The sequence below is a fragment of the Phaenicophaeus curvirostris genome, chromosome 8 (genome assembly GCF_032191515.1).
Source record: "Phaenicophaeus curvirostris isolate KB17595 chromosome 8, BPBGC_Pcur_1.0, whole genome shotgun sequence".
Taxonomy (NCBI): Eukaryota; Metazoa; Chordata; class Aves; order Cuculiformes; family Cuculidae; genus Phaenicophaeus; species Phaenicophaeus curvirostris.
The window spans coordinates 26,111,118-26,137,156 of NC_091399.1; the positions used below are offsets into that span (position 1 = coordinate 26,111,118).

The window sequence follows — 26,039 nt, forward strand, 5'->3', positions numbered from 1 at the left end:
AAAGATATTGCAGCAAATAGTACTTCTGTGAATGAACATCACCCACATGAAATGAAGTAAAATATATTTATATGGCTATTAGGATAAATATTCAAAACATCATGCAGCTTTTGTCAAGCTGTTTCTGAATTTGTAGCCATTTCAGTGAGGCCAGAGTGGCTTTCAACAGGTGACTTTGTGTTGCAGTCAGCAGGTGCAACCACGGGAGAATTTCTAGTTTAAATGACTGCACAAATTTAATTTGCTGCAGCTTACCTGGCCTTTATGTTAAGGCTTATACACGTCCTTTAATTTTAAAAGTGGCTGTTGTTTGTAAAATTGCTGCTACCAAAGCTTAAGCTGAACAATTCAGATGGCGTTAGCACAATGATGTTAGTGTGGGTATCAAGAGGTCTTGGAGAAAGAGCACAGTAGCCTTAAGAAAACAATGTTTGGAGATGCAGCAATAAATTTATTGTACTGAGAGAGAACAAAGATTGAGAAGTTAGGCACTTCAGGAAATAGTTTTCTTGAAGTTTCCTTCTTGTCACCTTAGCTCCGATAGACTCATGTTTTGTCACTAACTGTTCCTGTGTCATTTAAGCAATTAAAACAAGTTTTACAATCAAATGCTGTTACTGTAAAAATTTACTACAAGCCTTACTGAGGTTGTTTTGGCTTTGGGATTATCAACTGCATAGGTTGGTAAGAGCATTACAACTTAAATCCAAGGCCATTTTAAAACAAAAGAAGCTAATGCTCTTTGAAACAAAACAACAGAAGTGAGCAGTTGTCTTTTTTTTATTCTTGAAAAATATTACACTGCAGTTTTTGAAAATCATCAATAAGTATTTCCTTTTGCCAGGTCGGTGCCGTTGGGATAAAGTAAAATAGCTTAAATATTCAGTGTTCATGCAAAATATACCAATAGATTTACACTACTACACAAGTTTCCAGATTGTGTATTTAGCTTTATACTATTACACAACAGTTGGTCTTCAAATGTGGGAGCACTTACAATTCAGCTTTTTCCTTTAGTTGATTGTTGATACAGCGATTCGTTGTTTTTAGCCTTTAATACTAATTTTTGTATTGAGCAAGGAATCTGGACACACCAACAATTTGAAGGTTATTCTTATCTGATTCAAGAACGACCAATTCATACCCTTGCTTTCTTTAGTTGGCCCCATCAGAGAGAGAGATGATGCAGTAAGAAAGTTGTGAAGGGAAGAAAGATTCCAGCTAGAGTAGAGCATTAGTAGTCATCAGCTAGAAAATAAGAGTTAAGAGAGACAGATAATTAGATTTTTGTAATAGGGAAGATGCAAGAAGAACATTTGAGAATTGAGCAAATGAGAATGTTAACTCTTACTTTCAATGGTGAGAATACAGGTGCTAGCAGACGTGCCTCTGTTGTTAACTGCTTTGCACATATATTCCCCTTCATCTTCTGGGAAGGTTTCTGGCAAGTAAAGGCAATAGGTTTCTCCTCTTTCAATATACTGATAGTCCTCAGAGTCCTGCAACATTTCCCCCTCAAACCACCATGTAACTTCAGGTTTTGGTTCTCCAGTAATTTTAACTGTAAATCTCACTGGCTCGCCATCAACAACTGATGTGTTTTTCAGTGACTTCTTGAACCAGGGAGCTCCAGATCGAGCTTGATCTTCTTCATCTTCACAAGTAGAACCATTAATAATGCTTCCTTCCTCCTCTTCTTCCTCTTCCCTTTTCTGTTTTAAGAATAAGTCAGTTGAGAATATTTAAAACAGCAGTAGCAGTATGACTGCTAGGGATATGTATTTGGTTAAAGAAAAGTGAACCACCATTCTGAGAAGGGGAGATGCCACACCTGTCCTCACTAGATAATACAAAGCATTGATCTGGATAAGGAACAGGCAGGAATATGGATTTTAAGGGGGCTGCAATCTTGGGGTAAAAGGCATGAATGTAGATTCCATTTTCAGACTATTGAAAGGATAGGACGAACTTTCTTTGCAGGATCTCTCATACTCTTCAAGAATATGTGAAAGCACCAAAAGCAATTTTACATTATTGCAGCAATTCATGGCAGCAGTTAATGATGTTCCTTTTATACCTGTGGCAGCGTTGCCATCAGTGGTAAATAGATGCTAGGTTAAAGGACACTTAGGACTGATGAAAAGGTACTTGGTAATTTATACCTTCTGTAATGCCGCATCGATTTCTTTTTGTTCAAACTGCATGCGTAATAACTTCTGTTCTTCGATTCTCCTCTGCTCCTCTTCTTCCCTGGCTCTTGCCATTTGCTCAAAACGGGCCTTCATGTTCACTTTATGAGTAAATGGAGCCTCAGATTTCTTGGCTGGTCTCACATCTACCTCATCATCCTGGGGAGGGGGGATAAACAAAAATAGCACTTAACTAATTTATTGCTTTTTAAATATGTAGGATAACAAAACTAGTTTTGTAGAACAGTACTTGGTTGAGCAAAGCCAGTCTTGTTTTTCTCAGAGGTTTGTTTAATGTTGGGTTTATGATCAAGTCTTGGAATAGTTACCGCTAGGAATAGGCCAAGACAGTTGCAAAAGTAATTTCAAAAATGTTAGATATGAAAATAAATCTTCAGGAGTATTTTTCTATAGAAGTTGAATACTGTCTTGTGGCAATGATAGATCCCTAGTGACTTGACTTTATGTCGTGATGTTGTGTTAGCTTCAGCACCTCGCACAAGTTGACCTTACAGAAACATAATTACAGTGTCAGACGGTAAATTAATAGCTCAAAAATAAAAGGCTTTGAGGTGATGAAGTGACTGAGCACTGCACACAGGATCCTAGGATCAGGATTACTCCTGTCACATTTCCTGTGCTGCCACATAATTACATCATGTAAGTTCACACTGGGTCACAGAAGATAGTGTTGATTTATTGATTAGACTGATGGCTTCATTTCTTGTTTTTCTCCTCTGAAAAAATGAGAGAGGTGTGGAGCACAGATAAGTTGGGCATCCTTCCCTTCCCACCCCTGAGAAAGGAGTAAAGAGGATAAAACGTCTTGATCTTCAAATTGTATTGTTGGGTTTGGTTTGTTTTAATTCATACAATAGAGAATTACGCTTCAGAAGGAGAAGCAATTTGTGTGATGATTAATAGGTTAATTTTCAAATGTGCATGTTTTAAACCCTCAGGTTTTGAGCTGTTAAGGCACTGAATTTAGGATTTTGAGCAGAACAACAGATATCTGCTCAGCCAGATAACTGAATAAACTGGTGCTGCTTCCTGTAGGGGTGCTGAGGTGAGGCTTCCCCATGCATCCAAAGCAGGGAGAAAATAATTATGGAACTAGAGCAATCCTCAGCAAAAGCAGCATTGTGCACTCCTGGATCATCTGTGTGCTAGTTAAGTACATCATAAATACACAGAATGCAACTTACCTCTTGAAATTTTTCAGCTTCCCTTTCTCTTATTTCTTCATCCATTGCTCTTCTCTTTGCTCGCTCCTCTTCAATCTTCTTCTGAATTTCTTCTTGAGACAACTGTCCTATTTTTTCAAACTTGCTCTTTAAGTTCTTTGCCTGAATAGAACCACTTCTTTTTAGCTTTATTAATTCTTCATATTCTTTGCTTAGCTCGAAAGTTTCAGACTCTTCTTCCAGCTGTTCAGAAATTACAGAAAATGTCAGATGGAAAATGGCCTCGTTATTCTTGCTACCTGTCTCCCCACAGACAGGTGTAGCCTAATTCCCTTGAACAGTTCTTAGTTATTTGTAATCAGCACAGAGACATTTTCCCTCTAATTTGTCTTTTTCTCGCTATTCTCAGGATTATTGTATTTGGATCACATCTCAATTACATGCAGATTTTAAAATACCTTGCTTGAATGCACCTTTTGGTCAAGGATTGCTGTCGATAAATCACCCTTCAGGCTAAGGAAAACACACCTAGCGTAAAACTACAGAAAAATGTTATCTCTGATCTGTTATGTAATTCTCTTAAATTCAGTGAAAAGCAAATGCAATTTCAGGATGTCCCAGCTGGCAAAGGAACCGCAGCTCTGGATCCTATAGTCAAACCACACCTGAGGCTCTAATTGTTAATATCACTCCCTCCTTTCATAATCTCTGACTGACAGTAAAGGCGTGTGTGCGTTTTGGTTGGATACGCCCAGCTCTCATGTCTTCTCCAGGATATAACAAAATTTATTTAACGTTATGCAAGCTCGAGCCTTTATTGCTCCAGCTTTGCTTAACAGAAATAAATGAATGTAGTCCTCTAGCATTCAAAAGGGAAGGAATTGCCACCTGCAGCCAAATCGAATGGCAGCACAAAGTTCTGAACATGACGGTTTAGACAGTTGTATGCAAAGCAAATTTTGTGTGTGACTTAAAACCCACTGTGACAGTTCGAGCCCTCGATACGCTGCTTAGAAACGAGACGAGGCCACTGTAATTCTTTCCTAATTGGTTAATATGGCATTCCCTTGAGGAAAAGCAAGGATTTTGCTCTTCCCTACTTTCATTTCTGTATATTAATTGGGGAGCAAGATGTTTCTGTTCTCCCAATATTGTAAATATTACAGAATCGCCATAGTAATACCGTGGAATTTTCAGAAGTGACTGTAAGTTAAATTACAAATTTGAAATTTTTTTTACTCTAAGGGTTGCAAGGGATAAAAGCATTTTCCTTGTAGATTAGTCATAAAAATATATATCTTATTATAAACGTTATGATTTTAATTTTCTATTTTATATTATTCTCAAGTAATACTGAAGGTATTGATTTAAAATTCCTTTTAGAGGAATTCTCAGTTCATCTTAAATGTTGAGATTTTAGCAATTTAATGGAAATACCTATTATATTTTTATTCAGAGCATACTTAACGTGTCCTTCGATATACAAACCTCTCCCATTTCTTGTCTCAACTGTTGAAATTCTTGCTTTTCCATTTCCAGCTTTTGCCTGCGCTCTTCCTCCGTGCGCCTCTTCTCTTCTTCCATTTTCTGTCTCAGCATCTCCTCAAAATTAATTTCCAGTTTCCCAGGTATAAGAGATTCTTGAGAAAAGGTTTTAAACATTTCTGGTGTTTCATCATCCAGCACCTGCTGGGAATTCAGAGCATTAGTGATCCCTCCTGAAGGTGCCTGTGACAAAATCGTAGTGTTGCTCTGACACTTCTATAGAAAACCAAGATTCTATAAGCTAACCAAGTGTTTTGCCACAGTGTGACAGTGAGGGTCTTCCCCTAGTGGTTTGGGAGGGAGCAGCTTTGGAGGGGGTTTATTTGACATTAGCTCTTTATTATTACAAACCGTTAAAGTTCAGATGAAGGTTTTTATTAAAATTCAGTTTGTTTTTTTTTTTGCAAGATTATGTCCTCTAAATGCAGCTTTGGGACCTGAAAGACTTCATTCCTCTTAGACAAAGTGTTTAAATGTTACTGCTCTTAGTACTGGAATACATCTATCTGCAATCTTTTTCTAAGCAAATTGCATTATATTCCTGTTCTTAACCAATCTTAAGATTTCCCAGGAAGGGTAAATGAATAGAATTTTCTACAAGAAACTCCTCTTTTGCACAAATAGGTGCTCGGTTATGTTGTGAGTTGCTTGTATAACCAATCAGGAAAGGTTTCCTCCTTTCCTGTCCTCTCAGGCTTCAGAGCAGGGTTGGGCTTTGATGGTCATTCAGGAGCAGTTTGCTTGTTTTGTAGATGAATTCATAAGATGAGCAGGGCCAAGGAAAGGCAATTTTCGTGACTTCCAAAAGCAGGAAGTGTTGGAACAAGTATCAGACCAAATTTGTGGAAGGAAAGCATTGCTGAACTACGACACGGTGCCAGAAATGGGCAGGGAGCACCGCAGCCTGAGTTATGCAGGAAGGTTTTATAGTAACTCCTTAATAAATTTACTGCCATTGTAGCTCATCCTTTCATTGTTTGTGCCCTCTCAGAGGGTCTGTAGCAGTGTTTTGACCCATATCCTTTCTGTCACAGCTCTTTCAGTAGCTTTTAGGCCCAATCACACTCAAATCCTGCTGTTTGCTATAGTTTCCTTCACATTTTCCCTCTGAGTAAGCTCACACTTGGACTCCAGCCCCACCATTCCTTCCATTCCTCATTCGTTTTGAATAATACGAGCATATTTGTTGAAGCTGTTATGGAGAAGTGGAGTCAGAAAAGAAAGCTGTGAATTGTTTCCTTTAATGAAAACAATGCATTGCCACAGAGTGGGTTTTCAGAGGCTTAACCGCAGCTAAATGAGCAAAGAAATGTGAGATGCTTGTGATGCATTTGCTCATATGCTCATCGCTTCAAGAAGATGCAGAACCAAACTGAATAAGAGGAAGCATTAATTCAAAATTTACCAATCCATGTATGTGTGAACTTTAAAGAGCTGCGAATGAGCAATCGCTGGCAGCTGGCTGCCCTGTGTTTCTGAATCGGTAAGTTATGGAAAGACTGTGAGCCAACTTATTCCTGGTTAAAAAAACAGGGAGAAAAAACTGGAGCTGTGTGATGCACAAACCCCTTGCGGTTGGTTCAGTAAATATTTTAGCCATATTTTGTGAAGTGAGACCACACCTTTTTTTTTTTTTCCTGCAAAGTGGGAACAGATGGTAGTGAGAAACAGTCCTGTAATAACCATAGTTTGCAGCACAGTCAGCCAGTTTTTAGTGGGCAGAGTGACTGATACAAAGTAGGATGCCTTTATATTCGTGCTAAAATCATAGAATGACAGGTTCTTCGTGCAGCCTTTAATGGAAAGAGACTGACAGGGGTGAGAGAGAAATGCTTGAGTCTGAAAGTGATCACGCTGGGGCTGGGAAGTCTGGGAGTGTGAAAGTAGCACAAGTAAATATGAAATAGGGAGATCCTGCCAAAAGGAGGTGATATTTGTTTCCCAGCAACAATATCACTACCTCTGTGTGTATATACTTCATAACCTAAATTAAAATATTAAAAAAAGGGAGGTGGTTGAGTCACCTTCCCTGGAGGGGTTTAAGGGACAAGGTGCTGAGGGAGATGGTTTAGTGATTGATGGGAATGGTTGGACTCGATGATCCAGCAGGTCTTTTCCAACCTGGTGATTCTATGAAAATGAGTAAACATGAAAAAGAGACTAAAATAACCACTTAATTTAAATACTTAAATAAAATTGAACATGAGGTTGTACCACTTTTGAGAGAGATGAGTGGCAAGTTCTTTCCAAGTACATCAGCATCACTGCTGCACCGTGTCGCTGTGGGAAATGGGGAAAGCGCAGGCTTATAGTCTCTGTTACAAGAGGAAAATGTGGTGTTCATATTCAGGATGCTGATTAACAGAAAATTCTCAAACATGTATGCTGAAAATGCATTTTCAGTTAATTTTTTTAATTCCTGAAGGTTTTCACTGGCTGTTGTTAAAGTGCAGTCAGAGACTGTGCTGCATCTAATGGATTAAACCTCGTTTAATTGGTGAGATTTCTCCTACCAGACACTTGAGCCCAGGTTCTTCCTAAATTGAGGCAGGAAAAAAAAAGATTCTCAAGAAAGCAGGAGAAAAAGGAGCAGGAGCACCTGCTCTTTTTGCTTTCTGTTAGTTGTCTGCTGGCTTTTCATAAAAATTGTCATGGCAGAAGTCCAGCAGCACTCACTTTTTGTGGTTTTTTTTTCCTAGTGGCTTTAGCTTCTCTTTTCTCTCTTTCGAGGTACAGACAGAAGCTACTTTCTGCTATTATTTATCAGTATAATATCAAATATCAATTTACATTGTGGTTTCTCTAGGTAATCTTTCGATGTAAAGGTCTTGTCTTTGGCCTGGTTTTCAGGCAGAGGGAGCACTGCTAGTGGTATCAGCAGTCATAGCAAGTTGTAATTTGTCTCGCAAGGGTTGCAGTAAACGATGAAGAAAATTTTATTAGGCATGCAGTTGTTCCTTCCCAATAAAAGCCCAGAGGGGAATGTAGGAAGGCGCTGCCAGAGGGATGGTTTACTCCACACTTCTGGATGGCACGTCGTGCCTTTTGGAACAAACAACATTTGACTTGAGTTGGTAGGTGTGTAATTTAGTACCGTGTTCCCTCACATCCACCAGGAAGTTACTGCCAAACCTTGAAGTTGTTGGAATAAGCGTGAAGAATGAAGTGAAATACATCCTAGTTTTGTTTTATAAATAATGTGGTTGCCACCCTCTGCAATTGGGCATCTTTCTCTGCTTTTAGGTAGTGCCACTATGTCATTCCTAGGTCCCTAAAAATATGTATCTTCAATGGAATCTTAAATCAAATTTTAGAAGTTGCTGCATATCAGAGACCTGTATTTGTCTAGGGAGAATCCATGTCATGAATTATTCTAATGGTAAATGCCACGAGTTACTTCTGTTTCTCTGAACAAGCAATGAAATAGAGCACGAACATCAAGTTGCCGCGTTCAGCCTTCTTAATTTTTCCTTCCTAAGGTGGCTAAAATTTGTTTGTGCAGCGAGCAATGTTCTAACGCCGTTCATTCTGCTTTAGCTGGTAAGAGCTTGTCAGTGGATGCCCTGTAAAGGCAGGGAGATAAACTTGGAGAAGTAAAAGGAATTGCTCTTCCTCCCCAATTGCTCTTCCAACAAACCCTCATGAAAGCATTTTGCTTTCCGAGTTTGTTATATCCAAATAATAATTGGATACAATATCTGGGTTTAACTGAATTATTTGAAATCCTTTCTAGGCTGGCTGTGAGGAGGGATTGTTCTGTGACAATTTTTGGTAAACAAACTTGATTAGTTTTAGCTTTCACGCATCTAATGAGTAGTGAGGTAAATTAATTATTGGAGGAGTTGAAGGACATGTTCCTAACTCTGTTTAAAGCTTTTTCCCAGACCTGCTTTCTAATTCACCAGAGACTTGGGTAAAAATCAAGTTGTATATTAAACAAAATGCCATACCATGTTCTTTCTTGCTTCAGCAAATGCTCTTTTCTCCTCTTCTATGCGTCGTCTTGCATCTTCTTCTGCTTTCCTCTTTTCCTCTTCTCTCCTCTGTCTTTCCATCTCCTCAAAACTGAGTCTCAGTTTACCAGGACGGAATTCTTTAACAGAATTTTCAAACTCTTCATCACGATCTTCGTTGATCTTCAGGGAGGAGGGAGAGGAAAAAATAGAGAAGGTTTATCCAAACATAAAAATATTCTTTATAGTAAATAAATACTCCACTGATTCCTTTTTGATCTTTTATAAATGTGTTTGGGTTTTTCTTCTGCAGGAAAAAATGTATCAGGAGTCTGGTGCATGCAAGAAGCATGTTAGTCTTGGTTTTAGCCAGGGGAGGGGGAAGAAGAGATGTATTTCAGTGTCCTGTATGTAGCTTCTATAGCTTTAAAAAATCTGTTCAGTGTGTAATTCAAAGAGCAATGTGTGATCAGAAAAAGGCTGAACAATTAAGTACATATCTTATGGTCTCAGAGTTGGGTCCTGTAGTGTAAATCAGTCCCTACTGACTTTCTTTTTATCACTTTCATAGACTTTTATACCATCAAGTCTTTTTGTTTGCATATAACTTTTTTTCACCAATGCACTTACCAGTTAAAACAAAAAGCTTAGAGTTTTATAGCAAAACAAAATCAATTAACATTTTTCTATTACTCCAGACTGAGATTTTTGTTTCTTTTTTTTTTTTAGCCATATAATCATCACTGAAGAAAGGGAACTGAGATACCCTGAGATCTCTTCACTACTGCTTGTCTCCACTGAACACTTATCTGCCAAGAGAAGTCTGTGGTTTGCAAACTAACTGCAATCAAGAACAAAAGAACAAACCATCTTCAGATGTCTGGGAGACCTTTATTTCTTATCAGAGGAAACTGGGAACTTTGAGTATTGGCAACCCAGGTTTCTGTCTACCCCAGGCAGCCCTGGGACTGGTATGTGGGGCAACCAGTTAGGGGAATTATACAGAAATCTTTTATTTGGAATTCATAGGGTAAAAGAAACAATTGGAGGAAATTAACTGCTGAACTCTTCCTTTAAGAAAACTTCTGACTTTGAATTTTGACAGATAAAACTGCAAGTTAGAAAATCTCTTTTGAAAGAGGGATTTTGTAAAACACTTTCTATTACTTGGTTAATAAACTCATGTACTTAAGGGTGGGTGATGTGAACCCACTTCAGTTAGAACGGCTCATGACTTCATGAAGTTCTGTCTCCTTCATGTTCTTCCCTCTCCTCCCTCACCAGTGTCCTCTGCCCACCCCAAAGTAAAAAGAAAAAAGTGCATTATTGACAGAATGTCAAGGTTATTGGTGCAGAAAGATGAAGTGATTTATTGGGAATGGGGGTGGAAGAATAAACTACAATTTAGACATCTGCCTATCCTAGAGCCCTTTCAGTTTGGACCAGTGGGGATTGTAGCATTTCCACATTCTGCAGGTTCTCTGTTTGGTTGGTTTTCTTCTTGGAGAATATCCGTTTCTTGTATGTTTTTGAAATACAGTCAACCTGATGTTCGTGACCTGTTTGTCCCAGACTGTCCTTTCATAATTACAGTCTCCTTAAGTTAAAGTTAGCAAATTCCTAGAAATAATATTTTCAAAGAGTTCATGGTAGATTAAAATCTCATTTCTCATCAATCTTTGTATGTGAATTAACAAAGTCGTAATGATCGTGACTGTACAGGGGAAAGCTTTAAATACAGAACTTAAAAATGCTTTTGGAAATGGAATATAGTAAAGTGAGCAAATGTAGAACTAAACTGTTTGGTGTATCTTCTGTTAATATAAGTGTGTGATTCCTTTAGTATGAACAAAGAACAAACTATACTGAGGCCTGTTTATACTTGATCTCAGGTAAGTCTGGCTTATGATGAAGAACAGATAGGGAGGCAGTTTTGCAAGTACTACAAAACATGGGTTGAGAGCTACATTTCTAACAATTTGGGGCTCAATATCATAATTTCTAGTGCATTGTTGTTTAGATCAGCACATAAAAGAGCGCTGACTGACTTTTTTTTCCCTTTTGTCATAAGAGGAAAGTCATAATTGATTTATTTACAAATAAATATGGGAATAAGAAACAACATTCTGTTCCTACAGAATGTTTTCATCAAAAACTGGCTACTGAAATATCTGAAGTGCTATTTAAGAACAAAACAGACAATTAATTATCTTCCTGAGGACTTAAAGTTTAAGGTACTACAAAGCATAGATACAAAACCAGCTAGGATTGCTGGCAAATTTAGAACACATACAGATCCTGGTTATACTAAAATAATGTCTCAAGCATTACGTCAGTGTTGTTTCTGAGTGAGAAGCAAGGTCAGAAATACATTATTGGTGATACAATTTTAAGACTTTTAAAAGCTTGAAATATAGTTAAGAAATAAGAAATAAAGAAGACTCAGATACAGGAAAGAATGTAAAAGCTTATCCTACGTGAAAATTCTGTAACAGCATGAACAAAAACGTGTATTTACCATTTGCTGTCTGGCTTCTTCAAAGGCACGTTTTTCCTCTTCTAAACGCTGTCTTGCCTCTTCCTCCGCTTGCCGCCTTTGATTCTCCTGTCTTTGTCTCTCAAGTTCTTCAAATGTTACTTTCAGCTTACCAGGAGACAGAGGCCCGTGAGGTTCATTGTTTTCACTTTCACCCTGTGTAAGAAAAATTATATAGTGATATCTTAAATAATAGATATTTCTTCCTTAGGTATTTTTAGATGAGTGCTTTACCGTGACAAATGAAAGGCACTTGGTTTCCTTCAAGAATGGGGTTTGTTCCTCATATTTTAGCTTCATTTCTTCATCCTGTCTCTCTCTTTGTTCTGCTCTCTCCTTTCCTGTGTTCTCAAAGTTTATTTTCATCTTCCCAGGTGTTTTGGAGGGTTTTACAGGCACTACTGTCACAAGCAGTGACTCATCCCCTTCCTGTCCAAAAAGATACTCGTTACAGTTTCATAAAGCTCGACTTCTAGGTAACTGATTTCTTAGTGAAACTGCTGGGTTTACCTTTGCACCAAAGCTTCCAAAAGAATTACTTGTCTTGAGGATTAACAACATAAATAAACCAAACTGCCAGAGGCAGTGCCTAGTTTTCTTGTAATACCTAAAGAGCATTAAGGCTGGATTATATTTTAATCATAAGTGCAGGCAAACCCCTCAATTCTGTTACAAATTTTCATTGACTATTAGCTATAAATAATCATTGTTTGGAGGAGAACAGGTAAAAATTTGAAAACAGAACAATTGCAGCCACACTCCAGTTCCAGGCTTGTGTTTACGAAGCAAAGGATACACTCAGGTTGGAATAAGTAGTTCCAGACAGCAATAAGTATTTTATCAGAGTAATTTCTTTCAAGGATGTTGCGGCTTCAAAACTATTTTCACAACTTACTTGCCAAAATAAGTTTTATCCAGTTTTTTTTTCACTTCATCCCATGATTAATAAGGATGCTGTCAAATAACTTTAATGGGGGTTTCCTGGTTTGTTTGTCTCTTTCCGAAACTGTAGTAAGAACGGGATTTTCTGGTGTTAGTGGAAGCAACAGGGCCTTTGGACCTAGCTTTTTGAAATTAAACATTTGTTTGCAAGACTTTAAATCCAAACCCACACGGCAAATTAGTCAATTAACAGAAAAAGCAACCAAAATTATTTGAGTAAAGCGCTCAAACATCTGTATATTGACAGAATCCCCTTTTAATTTGAAGTTTAAGGCAAAGAGCTTTTGAGATGATACTTTCCAAAGTGAGAAGACTTGGAGTATCATTGCCAGTATAGTTCAAATCATTCTTGTGGCTTTGAATATTTACATTTTAGATGATTTTAACTGCAAAGTATTCACAGTGCAGACTCTATTTCAAACTTAAATAAATTCATTTCAAGTACAGACATATAATTACATATATTTTAAAAACGTGTTAGCTCCTTCGCTGAATTTTAGTTAGGTATTGGTGTGCCCTTTTCTAAGTTGTCCCAACCCAAATTACAAGAATAAGACAAAGTGAATACAAAATAAAAATGTAGGTGAACATTTCTTTAAAAAAATCTGATTACCTCCGCTGCTGATTCAGTTCCCGTATTGTTAAAGTCATCAATCTATTAAATGAGAATTTCAGATGATTACATGACTTTGGCTCTTTGCCTTAGATTTGCAAACACAGAACTGGAAATTCTTTTCGTATCAGTGATATGTACGTAGCACTTAAATTCACAGAGATGGTCACGATCAAACCTTTGTTAGGACACTTCAGACAGGTTAGCGCGTTGAGGAAGGCGGCACATGACATAAACCATCCTATGGAAAGTATGCTCAGGCATTCTTAACACTTCAGTGAGGAGAGCACTTGAAATGGCCATTCTGCATTTAGGCATTCCAGAATTGTGTAAAAAGCAAAAAAGCTAAAGCAAAGCTCATTGATTATTTCTGATTCAAGAGACATCACCTTCCCCCCAACTTCTGTAAAACATTTGCTCCCTATAGTGTCTCTGTACGTTACTGTCTAAAAGAGACTTTCTAATTCTACAGGGTATGCACTTCTGCCTTTCAGAGCAGATTAAATATATACTAGGTACTCCTCCGGTTAAAAGTCATAGTAGAAAACACTCTCAAGTCCTTGTTGAAAACTGACTCTGTCTTTTCTTACAACAGAATCATGGAATTGGTTAGGTTGGAAAAGACCTTTAAGATCATCAAGTCCAAACACCAGCTTAATCGAAGTACTACAATCTTTTGATTACATAAAAATTGGCTTACGGTTCTAGTCTGTCATTTAGATGTTCTCTCTCACTGCAGTAGTTACAGCACTAAAGAAAACTTACAAAAGGAATTCAAAGTGATACCTCAGTGCAAAATTCTACAGAAGACAGAACTTGCTTTACTGATGTTGACAAAAGTTGGTGTTCACGTATAAATTCAGAAAGTGGCAAAAGAAGAAAACATGATCTGAATCTTCATGGTTTACGCCTGTTACTATATTACTATCTTCTTGTTTTTTTCCTATTTCTTCTTGCTTGCCTCGGTTCATCTATCGCTGAGCTGTGTTCACTAACACACAAGCAAACGCTGGCTGACATAAGGGTTGGTAAAATATAAGAAACATTTAAATTAGTAAATTCTATAAACTATTCTGTGCATATGACATCAGAATTTGTGCCTGATTCACATTCCTACCACTGCTCTGCCTGCCTGGTTTCATCCGTAACTGAAGTTTAGTGCTTAAAAAGCTGCTGCCATAAAGAAGTGAAGATCCTCTGACCATCATTCCCCACTTGTATCGCATTGAGCATCTCCCATGTAACTCACCACTATCAGAAATCTTAAGATCAAATCTTTCTGCTCAATATAAAACTGGTTTGTGTGTGTTGTTTACAATTACATCCTGATTATTGTGCTCAGATGAACATACCTCCTGGGCTTTTTTTGCTAATTCTCTTTGAATTTTCCTTTTCTCGATCATATCTTGTTCGATTCTGCGCTTTCTTTCTTCTTCCATTCTTTTCCTTTCTTCTTCTTGCCTTTGCTTCTCCATTTCTGCAAACTTGCCTTTAACGGTTCCTGTGAATATGAAACACACAGTTCAGTAGTTACACCTAATACTTGTCTACTGAATTGTGGGGCCTTTAAAATCGAGCCTGTCTTACCTATTAGCTTGGGAACGTAACCTTTTTCTACTTTGGATGATTTTGCGTCATCATCTTCATCAGAGCCAAGCAGTTCTTTCATCTGGTTGATGAAACACAAAGTAAATTGTCTATACCTTAAATAAAATTCCAATATCATCTTAAAATAATGTGAAAAAAATCACATATAAAATAAAATATTTGCAAAAAAAATAACCTCCTGCTTCCTCCTGTTCCATTCTCTCTCTCTAACATATTGTTCTTTTCTTCTTTGCTTTTCATCTCTAGATCTCCTTTGATTTCTTTCTTCCCTTGCTTTCTGCATAGCTTCAAATTTATCCTTTACATCACCCTTGTGAAGCTTGGGCACATAGGATTTTTGGACGGGTTTAGATGAGGAAAGTAGAATCTTGATGAAGATATAGAAGAAATGAAGAAAAGAAAAAGAAAGTTGAAACAGATGGACAGAAATATTTGGATAGACTGGATTGGAAAGAAAGTGAGAACTCACAACAGAAGTGCACGTAGGATTATGAACCTTGTGCCGCTAGCTGGCATACATTAAGCACTGTTGTATTTGTTCATAAATAGCAATAAATACTAAAATATAAAAAACCCCCAACATTTAGCATTGTATTAAAATTAGGCTGTAAGTAATTGCAACGAAGAGCGACATAACTCAGTGCATGGACTATGTGAATGTGCCCTTTCAATTACTATGGCATTAAAAATTAGATACAGATTCATTTGTTGCTTTGAACCATCAGCAGTGATCAAAGAGCCTCTCCACCCCCAGCATTGTCCCACTTTTCAGAACCACTACGAAGTTTTTGCTCTTTTTACTACAGGGATGCTGTCAATACAGTAACATTGAGAAACTGCCTGAAAACATTCCATGTTTTATATTTTCCACCTAAACTGATAGGTTTTGGTCCTGCTTTTGTTCCTCTTCAGCGAGTGGAAGAAGAAATATTTGAAGTATTGAATTTCCCCCCAATATTTACAGTTTCTTCATATTTTGTTACCTTCATTTTGCCTTCCTCTTTCATATTTAACTAGAACATATTTCACACCTTCCAGCCAATCAATTTCCTTAAGCTACTTTCAAGCACACTTCCATTCTCTTGAAGTAACAGCAATCCCAGCAGACTTACAGTATAATTGTTTGCCTTTTAAAATTGTTTGTAATTACTCTTTTTTCAAGCACCAGTTATATATTTACATGACTGTGATTGCTTTAAAATTGGTACCCACCTCAGTTTTCTGTGCGATGTCATTCATGGCTACTGTTTTGTGCTCTGCACCTGGTCTCAGATCGCTTTCAGTTTTACCTGTAAGAAACAGTCGTAGCTATATTCCTTTTTCTTTTTAAATGCTGCTTTAACCAGCTTCCTGTGAATAGGTTTGCATGGGCTGAAATCGATGTATCACAATTTCATTTGGTCCTTGGAGGCTTTTGAAGAGATGAATACGTTCGAAGTAGGCAACAGCACTGAAAAGAACAAGCTTATGATTCACTATTCATGCTCATAACTCCTCTATACGGTCCTAGATGTTGGGGTTTAATTTCCATTTAAGAAAACAAAAAAAAAGAACTTGGAACCAAGCTCTGGCTGCCCTGGCTGGTGGGTTACGAAACTGTTTTTCTCAATACTCATGCTAGCAGAAAGGAATGTGCTCTGCACCTCCGCCGCTCCAGCCCGATGCACGAGCCAGCGAGCTCAGGTTGCACAAAGCGTGCGGAGCGCTCAGGCCAAAGCCCCGCAGCCTCCTGGAGACGCTCTCTGGCCTCCAGACGGCTGCCAGGAGGAGAGATGTCCAGATGTCCAGCGGCTGCGGGGACCCTCCTGCCTTTCCGAGGAGCAGCTGCATCTCCCGGCTGGGCTAATGCTCTTCCTCGAGTCCCAGCCAGGCTGGCAACTCTCAGCTCTTCACCCAACGTGGGACTACAAAACAACGCTTTCCTTTCTTCTAGGGCCATTCTAGCAAAAAGCTAGTGCTAAAAACTGTGAAATGAGTTAGGTAAACCACATACATACCTTAGAGAAAGAATTGATATCGCGTAACTGTGGGCTGGCAACTGCACTGCCTTTTTGAAGAGAAAAGTGTTACAATTTTTAGATTATATGGTATTTCTTAGGAACCTCCCTAAGGCGCTCCAAGTTCAGAGCAAGTCTCTTCCTTTTTTTTTTTTTCCTTTTTTTCTCGATCATGAGGTCTATCAGAGCTCGTGGAAGGAAGGAAACCACAGTGTGACTCCAGTGCCATTACTGTCCCTGCCACAGTGATGCCCTGAGTCCCAGGCAAGCCTGGAAACTCCATGTGCCACACAGGGTACAAAAAGATGGACACAAAGGCCCGAAGTAAGAAGCAGCTTCCTGCTGGGGGCAGCTTCTCATTTGTGGGTTAGAGGAATTGAAACCAGGGCATTTCATGGCATGGAAAGTTAAGTTCTTAGGAGTCCTTAGCCTTTAAGTTCTCTAATTCTTAATTGCAAACGGATTATCAACATGGGGCTTTTTACATGGTGTTAAAAATAATGTACATTAAGAGTTGTTGTCATGCAAGATCTCCAAAAATACCCCAGTGTTATCAGTACTAATTGATGCTGTCGTAGCTCTGCAGATCAGATGATTCTTAGATACCTTGGGATGTTTTTTCAAACGAAAGCAGTCACAATATATGAAACAAAAGCATTTAGCTACCAATCCCTACCCTAATTTACCCATTCCAACCTCTTCAAATTCAGCTCCAACAGAGGAGCTCTGGAAAATGCTTGGGTGTTCCTCTTAGACAAATGATCATGGAAAGTCATTCCCTCCCATATCAGTTGATAAATACCTCATCTCTAGACCAACAGGAATCCAAGGCATTTCAGTTTGTCACTTGTCAACACCTGAACATAAAAGCACTAAGTGCAAGTTCCTATTTTGACTGTTTCAGCTCAGCAGTAGCATGTTTCAATTCTATTGTGTTTAGAAAGAGGGGTAACTCCACTGCATTCTTGTGCTCTCAGGGCCCCCATACACTTTAATCAGCATTTCTCTGTCGTGCATTTGGGTTTGCACAGCCTTGTAAGCTCTAGCTTATTTAATGCCTGTAGGTTAAACCTCCACTGCGAACAGTGTGGCCTTAAAACTAGTTAAAGCCCTTTGACTTCTTCATTTTTTCTAAGCAGGTCTTAAGAGCACTTCTTCTCTGCGCTCTTCTTTGCTTCTCTGCAGTTTTAGTTTCTTCTTCCCTACTTGTGGCTGCTAACCTTTAGCCTTGTACTCAAAATACAGAAGCCGAATAAAAGGTTTACTGCATGAACCCACCAGCGAACAGTCATGTATCGGTACAGTTCACACACTGCAGTAGCCTGGGACACAGAGATCCACTTCCCTTCATACAGGGCTGCAGCAGAAAAGTAAAGCCTAAAGATAAACTTGGCAAGGAATTCCATTTCACCTGAACATCTCAAGGGAAGCTGGCTGCTAACATCCACTACAGCAACACACCCTACCTGTATGGCTTCATCTTAAAGTAATGTGAAAACTGACTGCTCCAAAGCCCGATTTACTTATTATGTGCAATTAATTGTAGGAAGATTACGCATAGAGTCTGAGAACACAATTCAGCTTTTGAACTGAACATTTTTCTCAAGCCTTTCTGATAGCTCCAATCACCTGAACCCCTTGACAGTGTCACCAAGACTGCTGACAGCAGTGAGACCTTCCCTCAAATAACAGATCTGACATTTTCTTTATAAGTCCAGTTGTTGGGAGACATTTTCTTTGCAAATTCCTGCTGTCTGAACTTCCCAAACCGTGCCAGTCTGTGGGCTGTGGGCCCTCAAGACGGCAGGCATGTTTCCACCATTTGGATTCCTGCCATATCTGCTATTACTTTAGGCCACTTTCCAGTTCTTTGGCATCATTGTTAATATGCTTGAAGGTTAGCCAGCTGGCCCGAAGACATTTTGCATCTACAAGTCATCCTACCTCCACCTTTGATGCTAAAAGATATGGATAAAGCCGTAGGGCATTGCTCAACGTGATACCACCCGTGTTTGCGCTTTCTTCCCTCTCCGTGGCAGCAGTAAAGCCTTGAGCAGGGACAGCAGCAGGATCCTGCCCCCGGGGCCCCTCGAGGCAGATTAGTAACATCCAATAAAGACAATTCAGTACCTTTAAGAAAAAAAAGCACTCTGATTTTTGGCTTGAGTCTGTGACCACTGCTTCAAGAACAACAGTGGATTGAAGGTCCTCTGTATCTGCCTTATTAGGAAAGGATCCACACAGTCAATGGACTGTTGCTGAAACAAAATAAACTGCCTGAGTCAAGACATCCTGACACCTACAAATCCTGGAAGAAAGGTGCCTTCATCATCTGCTGGTAGCTTTGAGCAAAAAACGTGGTAAGGAATTTTCCTACCCAAGAAACTTTGACATATTTCATTTTCTAATAACAGCTACTTTTAGATGAGATAGCATAGAATCATAGAGTGGTTTGGGTTAGAAGGAACCTCAAACATCATCCAGCTCCAACTCCCCTGCCATGGGCAGGGACACCTCCCACTGGATCAGGCTGTTCAAGGCCACATCCAACCTGTCCTTGACTTGTCTCTGTTCCTCACCACCCTCATTGCGAAGAATTTCTACCTAATGTCCAGTCTAAATCTTCCCCTCTCCAATTTAAAGTTCTACTTTCAAAGGAGGACTACGTTGATACAGCTCCTAGAAGAGAAATTTAACCTCCATCCTTTGATCAATGGCACTACCTCTGGAACTGAATGGAAGAGAAAATGCCATTATCAGAATGACTCGACTGGCTGTCATGCAGAGAGTGATCTCTAATGAGTTTCAAGCAAAAATTTAATACAAACCAAATAATGCGTAGGAAATCAGGCAACAGATTAGAATCACAGAATCACGGAACCATAGAATGTCCTGAGCTGGACAGGACCCACAAGGACCATCGAGTCCAACTCCTGTCCCTGCACAGGACACCCCAACATTCACACCACGTGCCTGAGACCATTGGCCAAACACTTCTGGAATATTGTCAGGCTTGGGCTGCGACTGCTTCTGTGGGAGCTGTTCCAGTGCTCTACCACCCTCTAGGTGAAGAATCTTTTCCAAATATCCAACCTAAACCTCCCCTGACACATCTTCCTGCTGTTCTCTTGGGTCCTATCATTGGTCACCAGAGACAAGAGCTCAGCAACTGCTGCTCTGTAAAAAACCACCCTACTGTTTTCAAGCATTTTATTTGCTGTAGATAGATAAGCTATGACCTCTGGTATCTTTTTATTTGGTATAATCAGCACTTACTCAACTTTTCATGCAGACTCCCTAAAAACTTCACTTTTGGCAAAATAAAATGACCGAAGAAAACTCTTACGGGGACACAGAAGATTTGATGGCTACAAGTCCCTAAATCCATCTCTTTAAATGTAATTAATCTAATTTCTGAAAGGAGCCCAGAGCCCTCAACTGATGAAAAAAATATTGTGCGGCCTTAGCCAAATAAAGAAAACCTCATATAAATAATAAAACTCCCCTTCATTAGAAAACACGGAAGGTGGTGATTTTTCAGTGGAGTGATTAACATTCAAACACGAGACAGAAAAATACCAGCGTTTTCCTGAACAGAACACTACTCTTCACAACAGGAGCACGAAGCCAGGACTTAAAATTAAGTCGAGTTCCTCTGTGATGTCTCCCTTCGGGAGGCCCCCCTGCTGTCCTGTGGCTACTGTGAGTTATAAATAAGTCCTCCACAGCCCAGTCCAAGTTAGGTTTACCATCTGTCTCCTCTTCACGATGTACTTGCAGGGAAGAATCCATTATATAAGAAAACCATATTGCGAGGGCTGGAAACTCACTCCTTGCAGCCAAAGCACTTAGGAGAGGAAAACAGTCCACAGTGTTAAAAATATTTGATGAAATATTAAATAAAACTGGAAAGAGTAGGGGAAAGGGAGAGACGTTTGTCATTTATATCCTTTCTGTAACTCATCTGGAATGACACTACCAGTTGTTGTACCAAGTTACAGATACTAAAGCAGATACTAAAATTATCGCGCACAGGGGAAGATCCTGAACTGGCATAAACCGTCAGCTCCTCTGAAGCCAAGGAGTTATAAGAATTCCCACCAGCTGTCTAAACTTCACGATTTGTAAAATATAAAATGACTTCCACTCACTTGTATTTCCTTCATTGATTCTTTATAATTAAAGACTAGAATGATTACCTACAACGGACCCAGATAATTCAATCTCATACACAACCTTTTCCTCAGTCTTCAAATTTATTGCGCCTCAACATCTATCGAGAGCCTCAAATTACAGTAGCGCAGTCCTTGCAGATGTGATGCTATTTATAAAAATGTATTTATTATAAAGGATTTTGTCTGTCTGCTCATATAATCATAAATACCTTTAATGTGACAGTGCATGTGGGCCAACTCCTGTGTTAACAAAACAAAATTGCCCTTCTCTTTGTAAAAGGTCTGTCTGTTAATTCCTTACTCTCTTCAGGTACTATTATGGGGTGCCTAAGCTTTAGAGCAAACAGTAGGGGCTGAGAGGCTGGTCTGTTATGGGAGAAGCCCTGCTGAAATCTTCTGGCCACGGTTTCATGTTCCAACATATTCTGATCACGCATGGCAGTAAATTGTGAATCAAGGTCCCTAAGAAAAAAATCTGCGTATTTTGCCCCGTGCCATAGTTCCTCCATCCCTGTTGTGTTGCAGCAGCTAAAGAGTGAGCACGATTTGAGAATCAGAATCACTGACAGGGATTCAGTAATCAGCGTACTGAAACGTGGGATAAAATACTGGACGTGAAGCAGTATTGCAATCTGCTGCTTCTCCTCTCGAGTGAGACACAACCTACCTGCCCCTTCTCTGAGATCCTCCTGGTCGACTCACACTGAACACACTGGTGGTCGCTGTGTCTAGGCTACAACTGTCACAAAGAAGAGGTCTCCTGGTTTCCTGGAGATCAGCTGCTGCTTCCACTTGACCAACATTGGCAGTTCTGGTGCCCGTAAACACCAGACCCAGTGTAACCTTCATCTGAGCGGCCACGGCTGCCATCATAGGGTTGTTCCTATTGCTTCCTGAGCTGCTCTCCCACCATCATTAACCTTCACCTCCACTTTCCCACAGCCACCTTCCAGAGGGCTCGGCCGTTCCTCATTAAAGCAGTTTCAAAGCTCAGTGTCCAAGCAGCAAACCACAGACTGTCTGACTGCTTTCACAGAGGAAACTGCTCATTTAAAATGTTCCAAACGCAGAACTCTCTGCCCAGGGCCTGCGTTTCACCAGTCTCTCTGCTTCCTACACCCACCAGACACACACGTGCCTCTACGGCCCTCTTATAAGACTAATTATCTTACAATTTCATTTCATGGGATTAAGAGAACTCAGGACTCTGAAGTTTCAGTCCAACGTGTCCCAGCATGCAGATACTCACTGATTAATTTTTGAAATACTAAGAGATTTCGTTAAAGACTCTGTCCGCAGATGTTTGCTGTGTTAGCAGAAGCTCCTTTTTACCTAAACCAAACGTGATAACAAATACTCTGCAAGCTGTCAGGGAACCCCAATACGTTCCTCCAAACTGCTGACAGACGCGCATCACTCTGGGCTGACACAAAGCCCATGGAAGCCCTGGGACCCCTGGCTGAGCCACCCCTGACAGAGCCAGGCTCCTCGTCACACAGGGACACGGGGAGGGTGAAGATGAGTGATTTCCCCCTCACTGGGACCAGACTCCTAGGGCTGAGACCACGAAGGGGCTGCAGGATCCCCTGACAGGCAAAAGCCCTGTCTGGCAGCATCTCCTGGCTGGATCTCCCCCTGGGATCTCTCACAGGACCTCCCAGTGGGATCTCCTAGATGGATCTCCCACAGGATCCCCCAGTGGGATCTCCCATAGGATCTCCTGGTGGGATCTCCCAGCAGGCACAAGCTCTAGTTTGGAACCAGTCACAGCTGGGCAAGCTCCTGTCCAGTCACCAGCTCCCGGTGCCCCTTTGGGTCCCTGTTGCCCCCCAATCCTTGGTCTCCTCTCTGCCCCCCGTCCCCTGGTGCATCCTCATCCCACTCCGCTGTCCCCACAACCGGGAACCCCTTGACTCCGGTGCCACCAGGGTCCCCGGTGCCCCCCGGGGTCCTCCATAAGCCAGGAGACCCCTGTCCTCTGTGGCAGTCAAACCACAGGCACCGCGGCCACCACCGTGTTGGGACCACGAGGATTTCAGAGACCCGGGTGCCCTCGGTCCCTGGCGTCCCCCCTCCGCCCCCCGTGCCACCCTGGTCCCTCATGCCACCAGTGTCCCCATCGCCCCGCTGTCCCCGGCCGCTCAGCGCACCCCCAGCGCCGCCCCCACAACCGAGAGCCCCTCGTCCCCGCTGCCACCTCCCCTCCCTCCCTCCCTCCCTCGGTGTCTCCTCGTCTCCCCTCGTCACCCCTGTCCCCAGTGCGCCCCTCAGCCCCGGTGTCCCCCTCGCCCCCCTGGTCCCCGGCGCCCTCTCCTCGCCGCCGGTGTCCCCTTCACCTCAGGGCTCCCCGCTATCTCCTAGTCCCCAGAGTCCCCTTCATCCCCTCCATCCCCCGTGTCCCTCTCATCCCTTAGGTCTCCTGGTCGCCGGTGCCACCTCGCTGCCCCTCTTGCCTCCCTCTCCCCTCACCAACGGTGCCCCCTGGCCCCTCATCCTTGTCCCTATCACCCTGTCCCTGCCCCTATCCTCCTGTCTCTCAGTCCCTGTCCCCTGATCCCTGTCCCTGTCCTCCTGTCTCCCTGTCCCCTGATCCCTGTCCCCCTGTCTCTCAGTCCCTGTCCCCTGATCCCTGTCCTCCTGTCTCTCAGCCCCTGTCCCCTGATCCCTGTCCCCCTGTCTCTCAGTCCCTGTCCTGTCCTCCTGTCTCTCAGTCCCTGATCCCTGTCCTCCTGTCTCTCAGCCCCTGTCCCCTGATCCCTGTCCCCCTGTCTCTCAGTCCCTGTCCTGTCCTCCTGTCTCTCAGTCCCTGATCCCTGTCCTCCTGTCTCTCAGTCCCTGTCCCCTGATCCCTGTCCTCCTGTCTCTCAGTCCCTGATCCCTGTCCTCCTGTCTCTCAGTCCCTGTCCCCTGATCCCTGTCCCTCTGTCTCTCAGTCCCTGTCCCCTGATCCCTGTCCCTCTGTCTCTCAGTCCCTGATCCCTGTCCTCCTGTCTCTCAGTCCCCTGATCCCTGTCCCTCTGTCTCTCAGTCCCTGTCCCCTGATCCCTGTCCCTCTGTCTCTCAGTCCCTGATCCCTGTCCCTGTCCTCCTGTCTCTCAGTCCCTGTCCCCTGATCCCTGTCCCTGTCCCTCTGTCTCTCAGCCCCCGTCCCCTGATCCCTGTCCTCCTGTCTCTCAGTCCCTGTCCCCTGATCCCTGTCCCGTCCCCCTGTCTCTCAGTCCCTGATCCCTGTCCTCCTGTCTCTCAGTCCCTGTCCCCTGATCCCTGTCTCTGTCCCCCTGTCTCTCAGCCCCTGTCCCCTGATCCCTGTCCTCCTCTCTCTCAGTCCCTGTCCCGTCCCCCTGTCCCTGTCCCCTGTCCCCCCATCCCTGTCCCTTGCCCCTGTCCCCCGCCCCGTCCCCGTTTCCCCTGTCCCCCTGTCCCCGTCCCCCTGTCCCGGTCCCAGCCCCGCTCACCGCTCTCCCCGCGGATCCTCCCCCGCCGCTCCCGCCGCTTCCCATAAAAGTCGCGGCGCGCGGCCCCGCATTCCAGGCGGGAAGCGCAGGGGCAGCTGCCCCGGCCCGGCCCGGCCCGGCCCCCGCTCCCCCCGCCCGGCAAAGGCGAGAATTTGGGGCTGGAAGCGCCGCGGGGCTATAAATAACCGCGAGAAGGAGGGAGGGGACCTGGAAGCCCATCCAGACCCACGGCGGCCGCGGGCAGGGACAGGGACCGGGCTGCCCTCAGCCCCTCCAGGGCCACCCCCAGGGCCGGGGCGGCCACCGCTCCCCTGGGCAGCCTGGGCCAGGGCCGCCCCGCCCTCAGATGAAGAGTCTCCCTAATGTCTAAGCGAAAGCATCCCCCTTCCCATTTCAAGCCGTTCCCCTCATCCTGTACCCCCAGGCCCTTGTAAACAGCCTCTCCCCACCTTTCCTGCAGCCCCTCTCAGCGCTGGGAGCTGCTCTAAGGTCTCCCCAGAGCCTTCTCCTCTCCAGGCTGATCAACCCCAACGCTGCCAGCCCGTCACAGCAGAGGAGCCCCAGCTCCAGCCTCCTCTAGACCGGTTCCAACAGCTCCGCATCCATCTCACAGAGGGGATTCCAGACCTGGACACAAGGCTCCAGGTGGGGTCTCACAAGAGCAGAGCAGAGGGGGAGAATCCCCTCCTTCATCACGGTTCTGCTCCTCATCATAGAATCACCAGGCTGGAAAAGACCCATCAGATCATCGAGTCCAACCATTCCTATCCAAACGGATAGAATCATAGAACCACAGAATCATAGAATAACCAGGTTGGAAGAGACCCACCGGATCATCGAGTCCAACCATTCCTATCAAACACTAAACCATGCCCCTCAGCACCTCGAGGATAGGAAGGAATGCAGCCCAGGACACGGTTGGCCTTGTGGGCTGCTAATACACATCGTCCGCTCACATCGGGCTTCTCATCGATCAGCACCCCCAAGTCCTTCTCTTCAGGGCTGCTCTCAATCACATTACCCCCCATCCTGTATTGAAACCGCAGATAAGAGACTTGAGAGCAGCCCTGCCAAGAGGGACCTGGAGTGCTGATGGATGAGAAGCTCCTCATGAGCCCTCAACATGTGCGAGCTCCCAACAGGATATAGAACTGTTGGAAGAGGTCCAGAGGAGGCCACCAAAATAATGAAAGGCCTTGCACACCTCCCCTGTGAGGAGAGGCTGAGAGAGTTGGAGTTGTCCAACCTGGAGAAGACGCCGAGGAGACCTTATTGTACACTTTCAATACTTAAAGGGGCTACAGGAAAGATGGAGAAAAACTTTTCCCCAGGGCCTGTAGCAATAGGACAAGGAGTAACGGTTTATGAACTAAAAGAGGAGAACTTTGGACTAAATATTAGAAAGAAATCTTTTATGCTGAGGGTAGTGAAACATTAAAGGCCAGGTCGGATGGGGACTAGAGCAGGCTGATCAAGTTGAAGATGTCCCTGCTTACTACAGGGGAGTTGGACTGGATGACCTTTGTGGTCCCTTCCAACCCAAACCGTTCTATGACTTGAAGGCAGCACCACCTCATCCCCAGGGCTCCCCGTGTTGGTCCCACCACTCCAGCTGCCAATTCCCACCACGTACTCACGACCACCGCAGCCTGGGCACGCCGCCACCTTCCCCAGCTGGCCTGGGACAGAGCCGGAGTGGACAGCCCCACTGTCGGGGAGGCTTTATAACAGCAGGTCTGAGTCCAGGCTGGTTTATGGCAGACAGCGAGCAATCGGCTAATAATAGTGCGTGACAGTTAGCTGAGGGAGCCGAGAGGAATCCTGCCAGTGCCAGACCTGCAA

At 42.8% G+C, this 26,039-nt stretch overlaps 2 protein-coding genes across 15 annotated transcripts in view; one reads left to right on the plus strand and one right to left on the minus strand.

Annotated features, from left to right (window-relative positions):
- The window catches only part of FUBP1 (far upstream element binding protein 1), a 34,936-nt gene extending 24,255 nt beyond the window's left edge, over nt 1-10,681 (plus strand). For 2 of the 6 annotated variants that reach the window (XM_069862869.1, XM_069862880.1), the window contains one exon: nt 9,601-10,676. In XM_069862869.1, coding sequence (XP_069718970.1) covers nt 9,601-9,618 — 18 coding nt within the window. In that variant the 3' untranslated portion in view covers nt 9,619-10,676. Of the gene's footprint in view, nt 1-9,600 lie in introns of all 6 variants that reach the window. The other 4 variants (XM_069862874.1, XM_069862878.1, XR_011337904.1 and 1 more) reach the window with 3 other exon arrangements.
- Nucleotides 431-25,926, minus strand: NEXN (nexilin F-actin binding protein). 9 transcript variants are annotated; one of them, XM_069862863.1, is made up of 14 exons: nt 25,831-25,926; nt 15,783-15,859; nt 14,746-14,937; nt 14,550-14,631; nt 14,315-14,463; nt 12,963-13,004; nt 11,642-11,836; nt 11,390-11,563; nt 8,869-9,054; nt 4,862-5,062; nt 3,395-3,616; nt 2,163-2,348; nt 1,352-1,712; nt 431-1,248 (listed from the first exon to the last, which is right to left on the minus strand). In XM_069862863.1, exons 2-14 carry the CDS (start codon nt 15,807-15,809, stop codon nt 1,235-1,237), a joined length of 2,031 nt encoding a protein of 676 aa, XP_069718964.1. In that variant the 5' UTR covers nt 15,810-15,859; nt 25,831-25,926; the 3' UTR covers nt 431-1,234. The 9 variants fall into 9 exon arrangements, with proteins under 9 accessions (XP_069718964.1, XP_069718963.1, XP_069718965.1 ...); XM_069862862.1 differs by having other exon boundaries at nt 15,783-16,020; nt 25,831-25,914; XM_069862864.1 differs by having other exon boundaries at nt 25,835-25,853.
- Nucleotides 25,927-26,039: the final 113 nt, after the last annotated feature.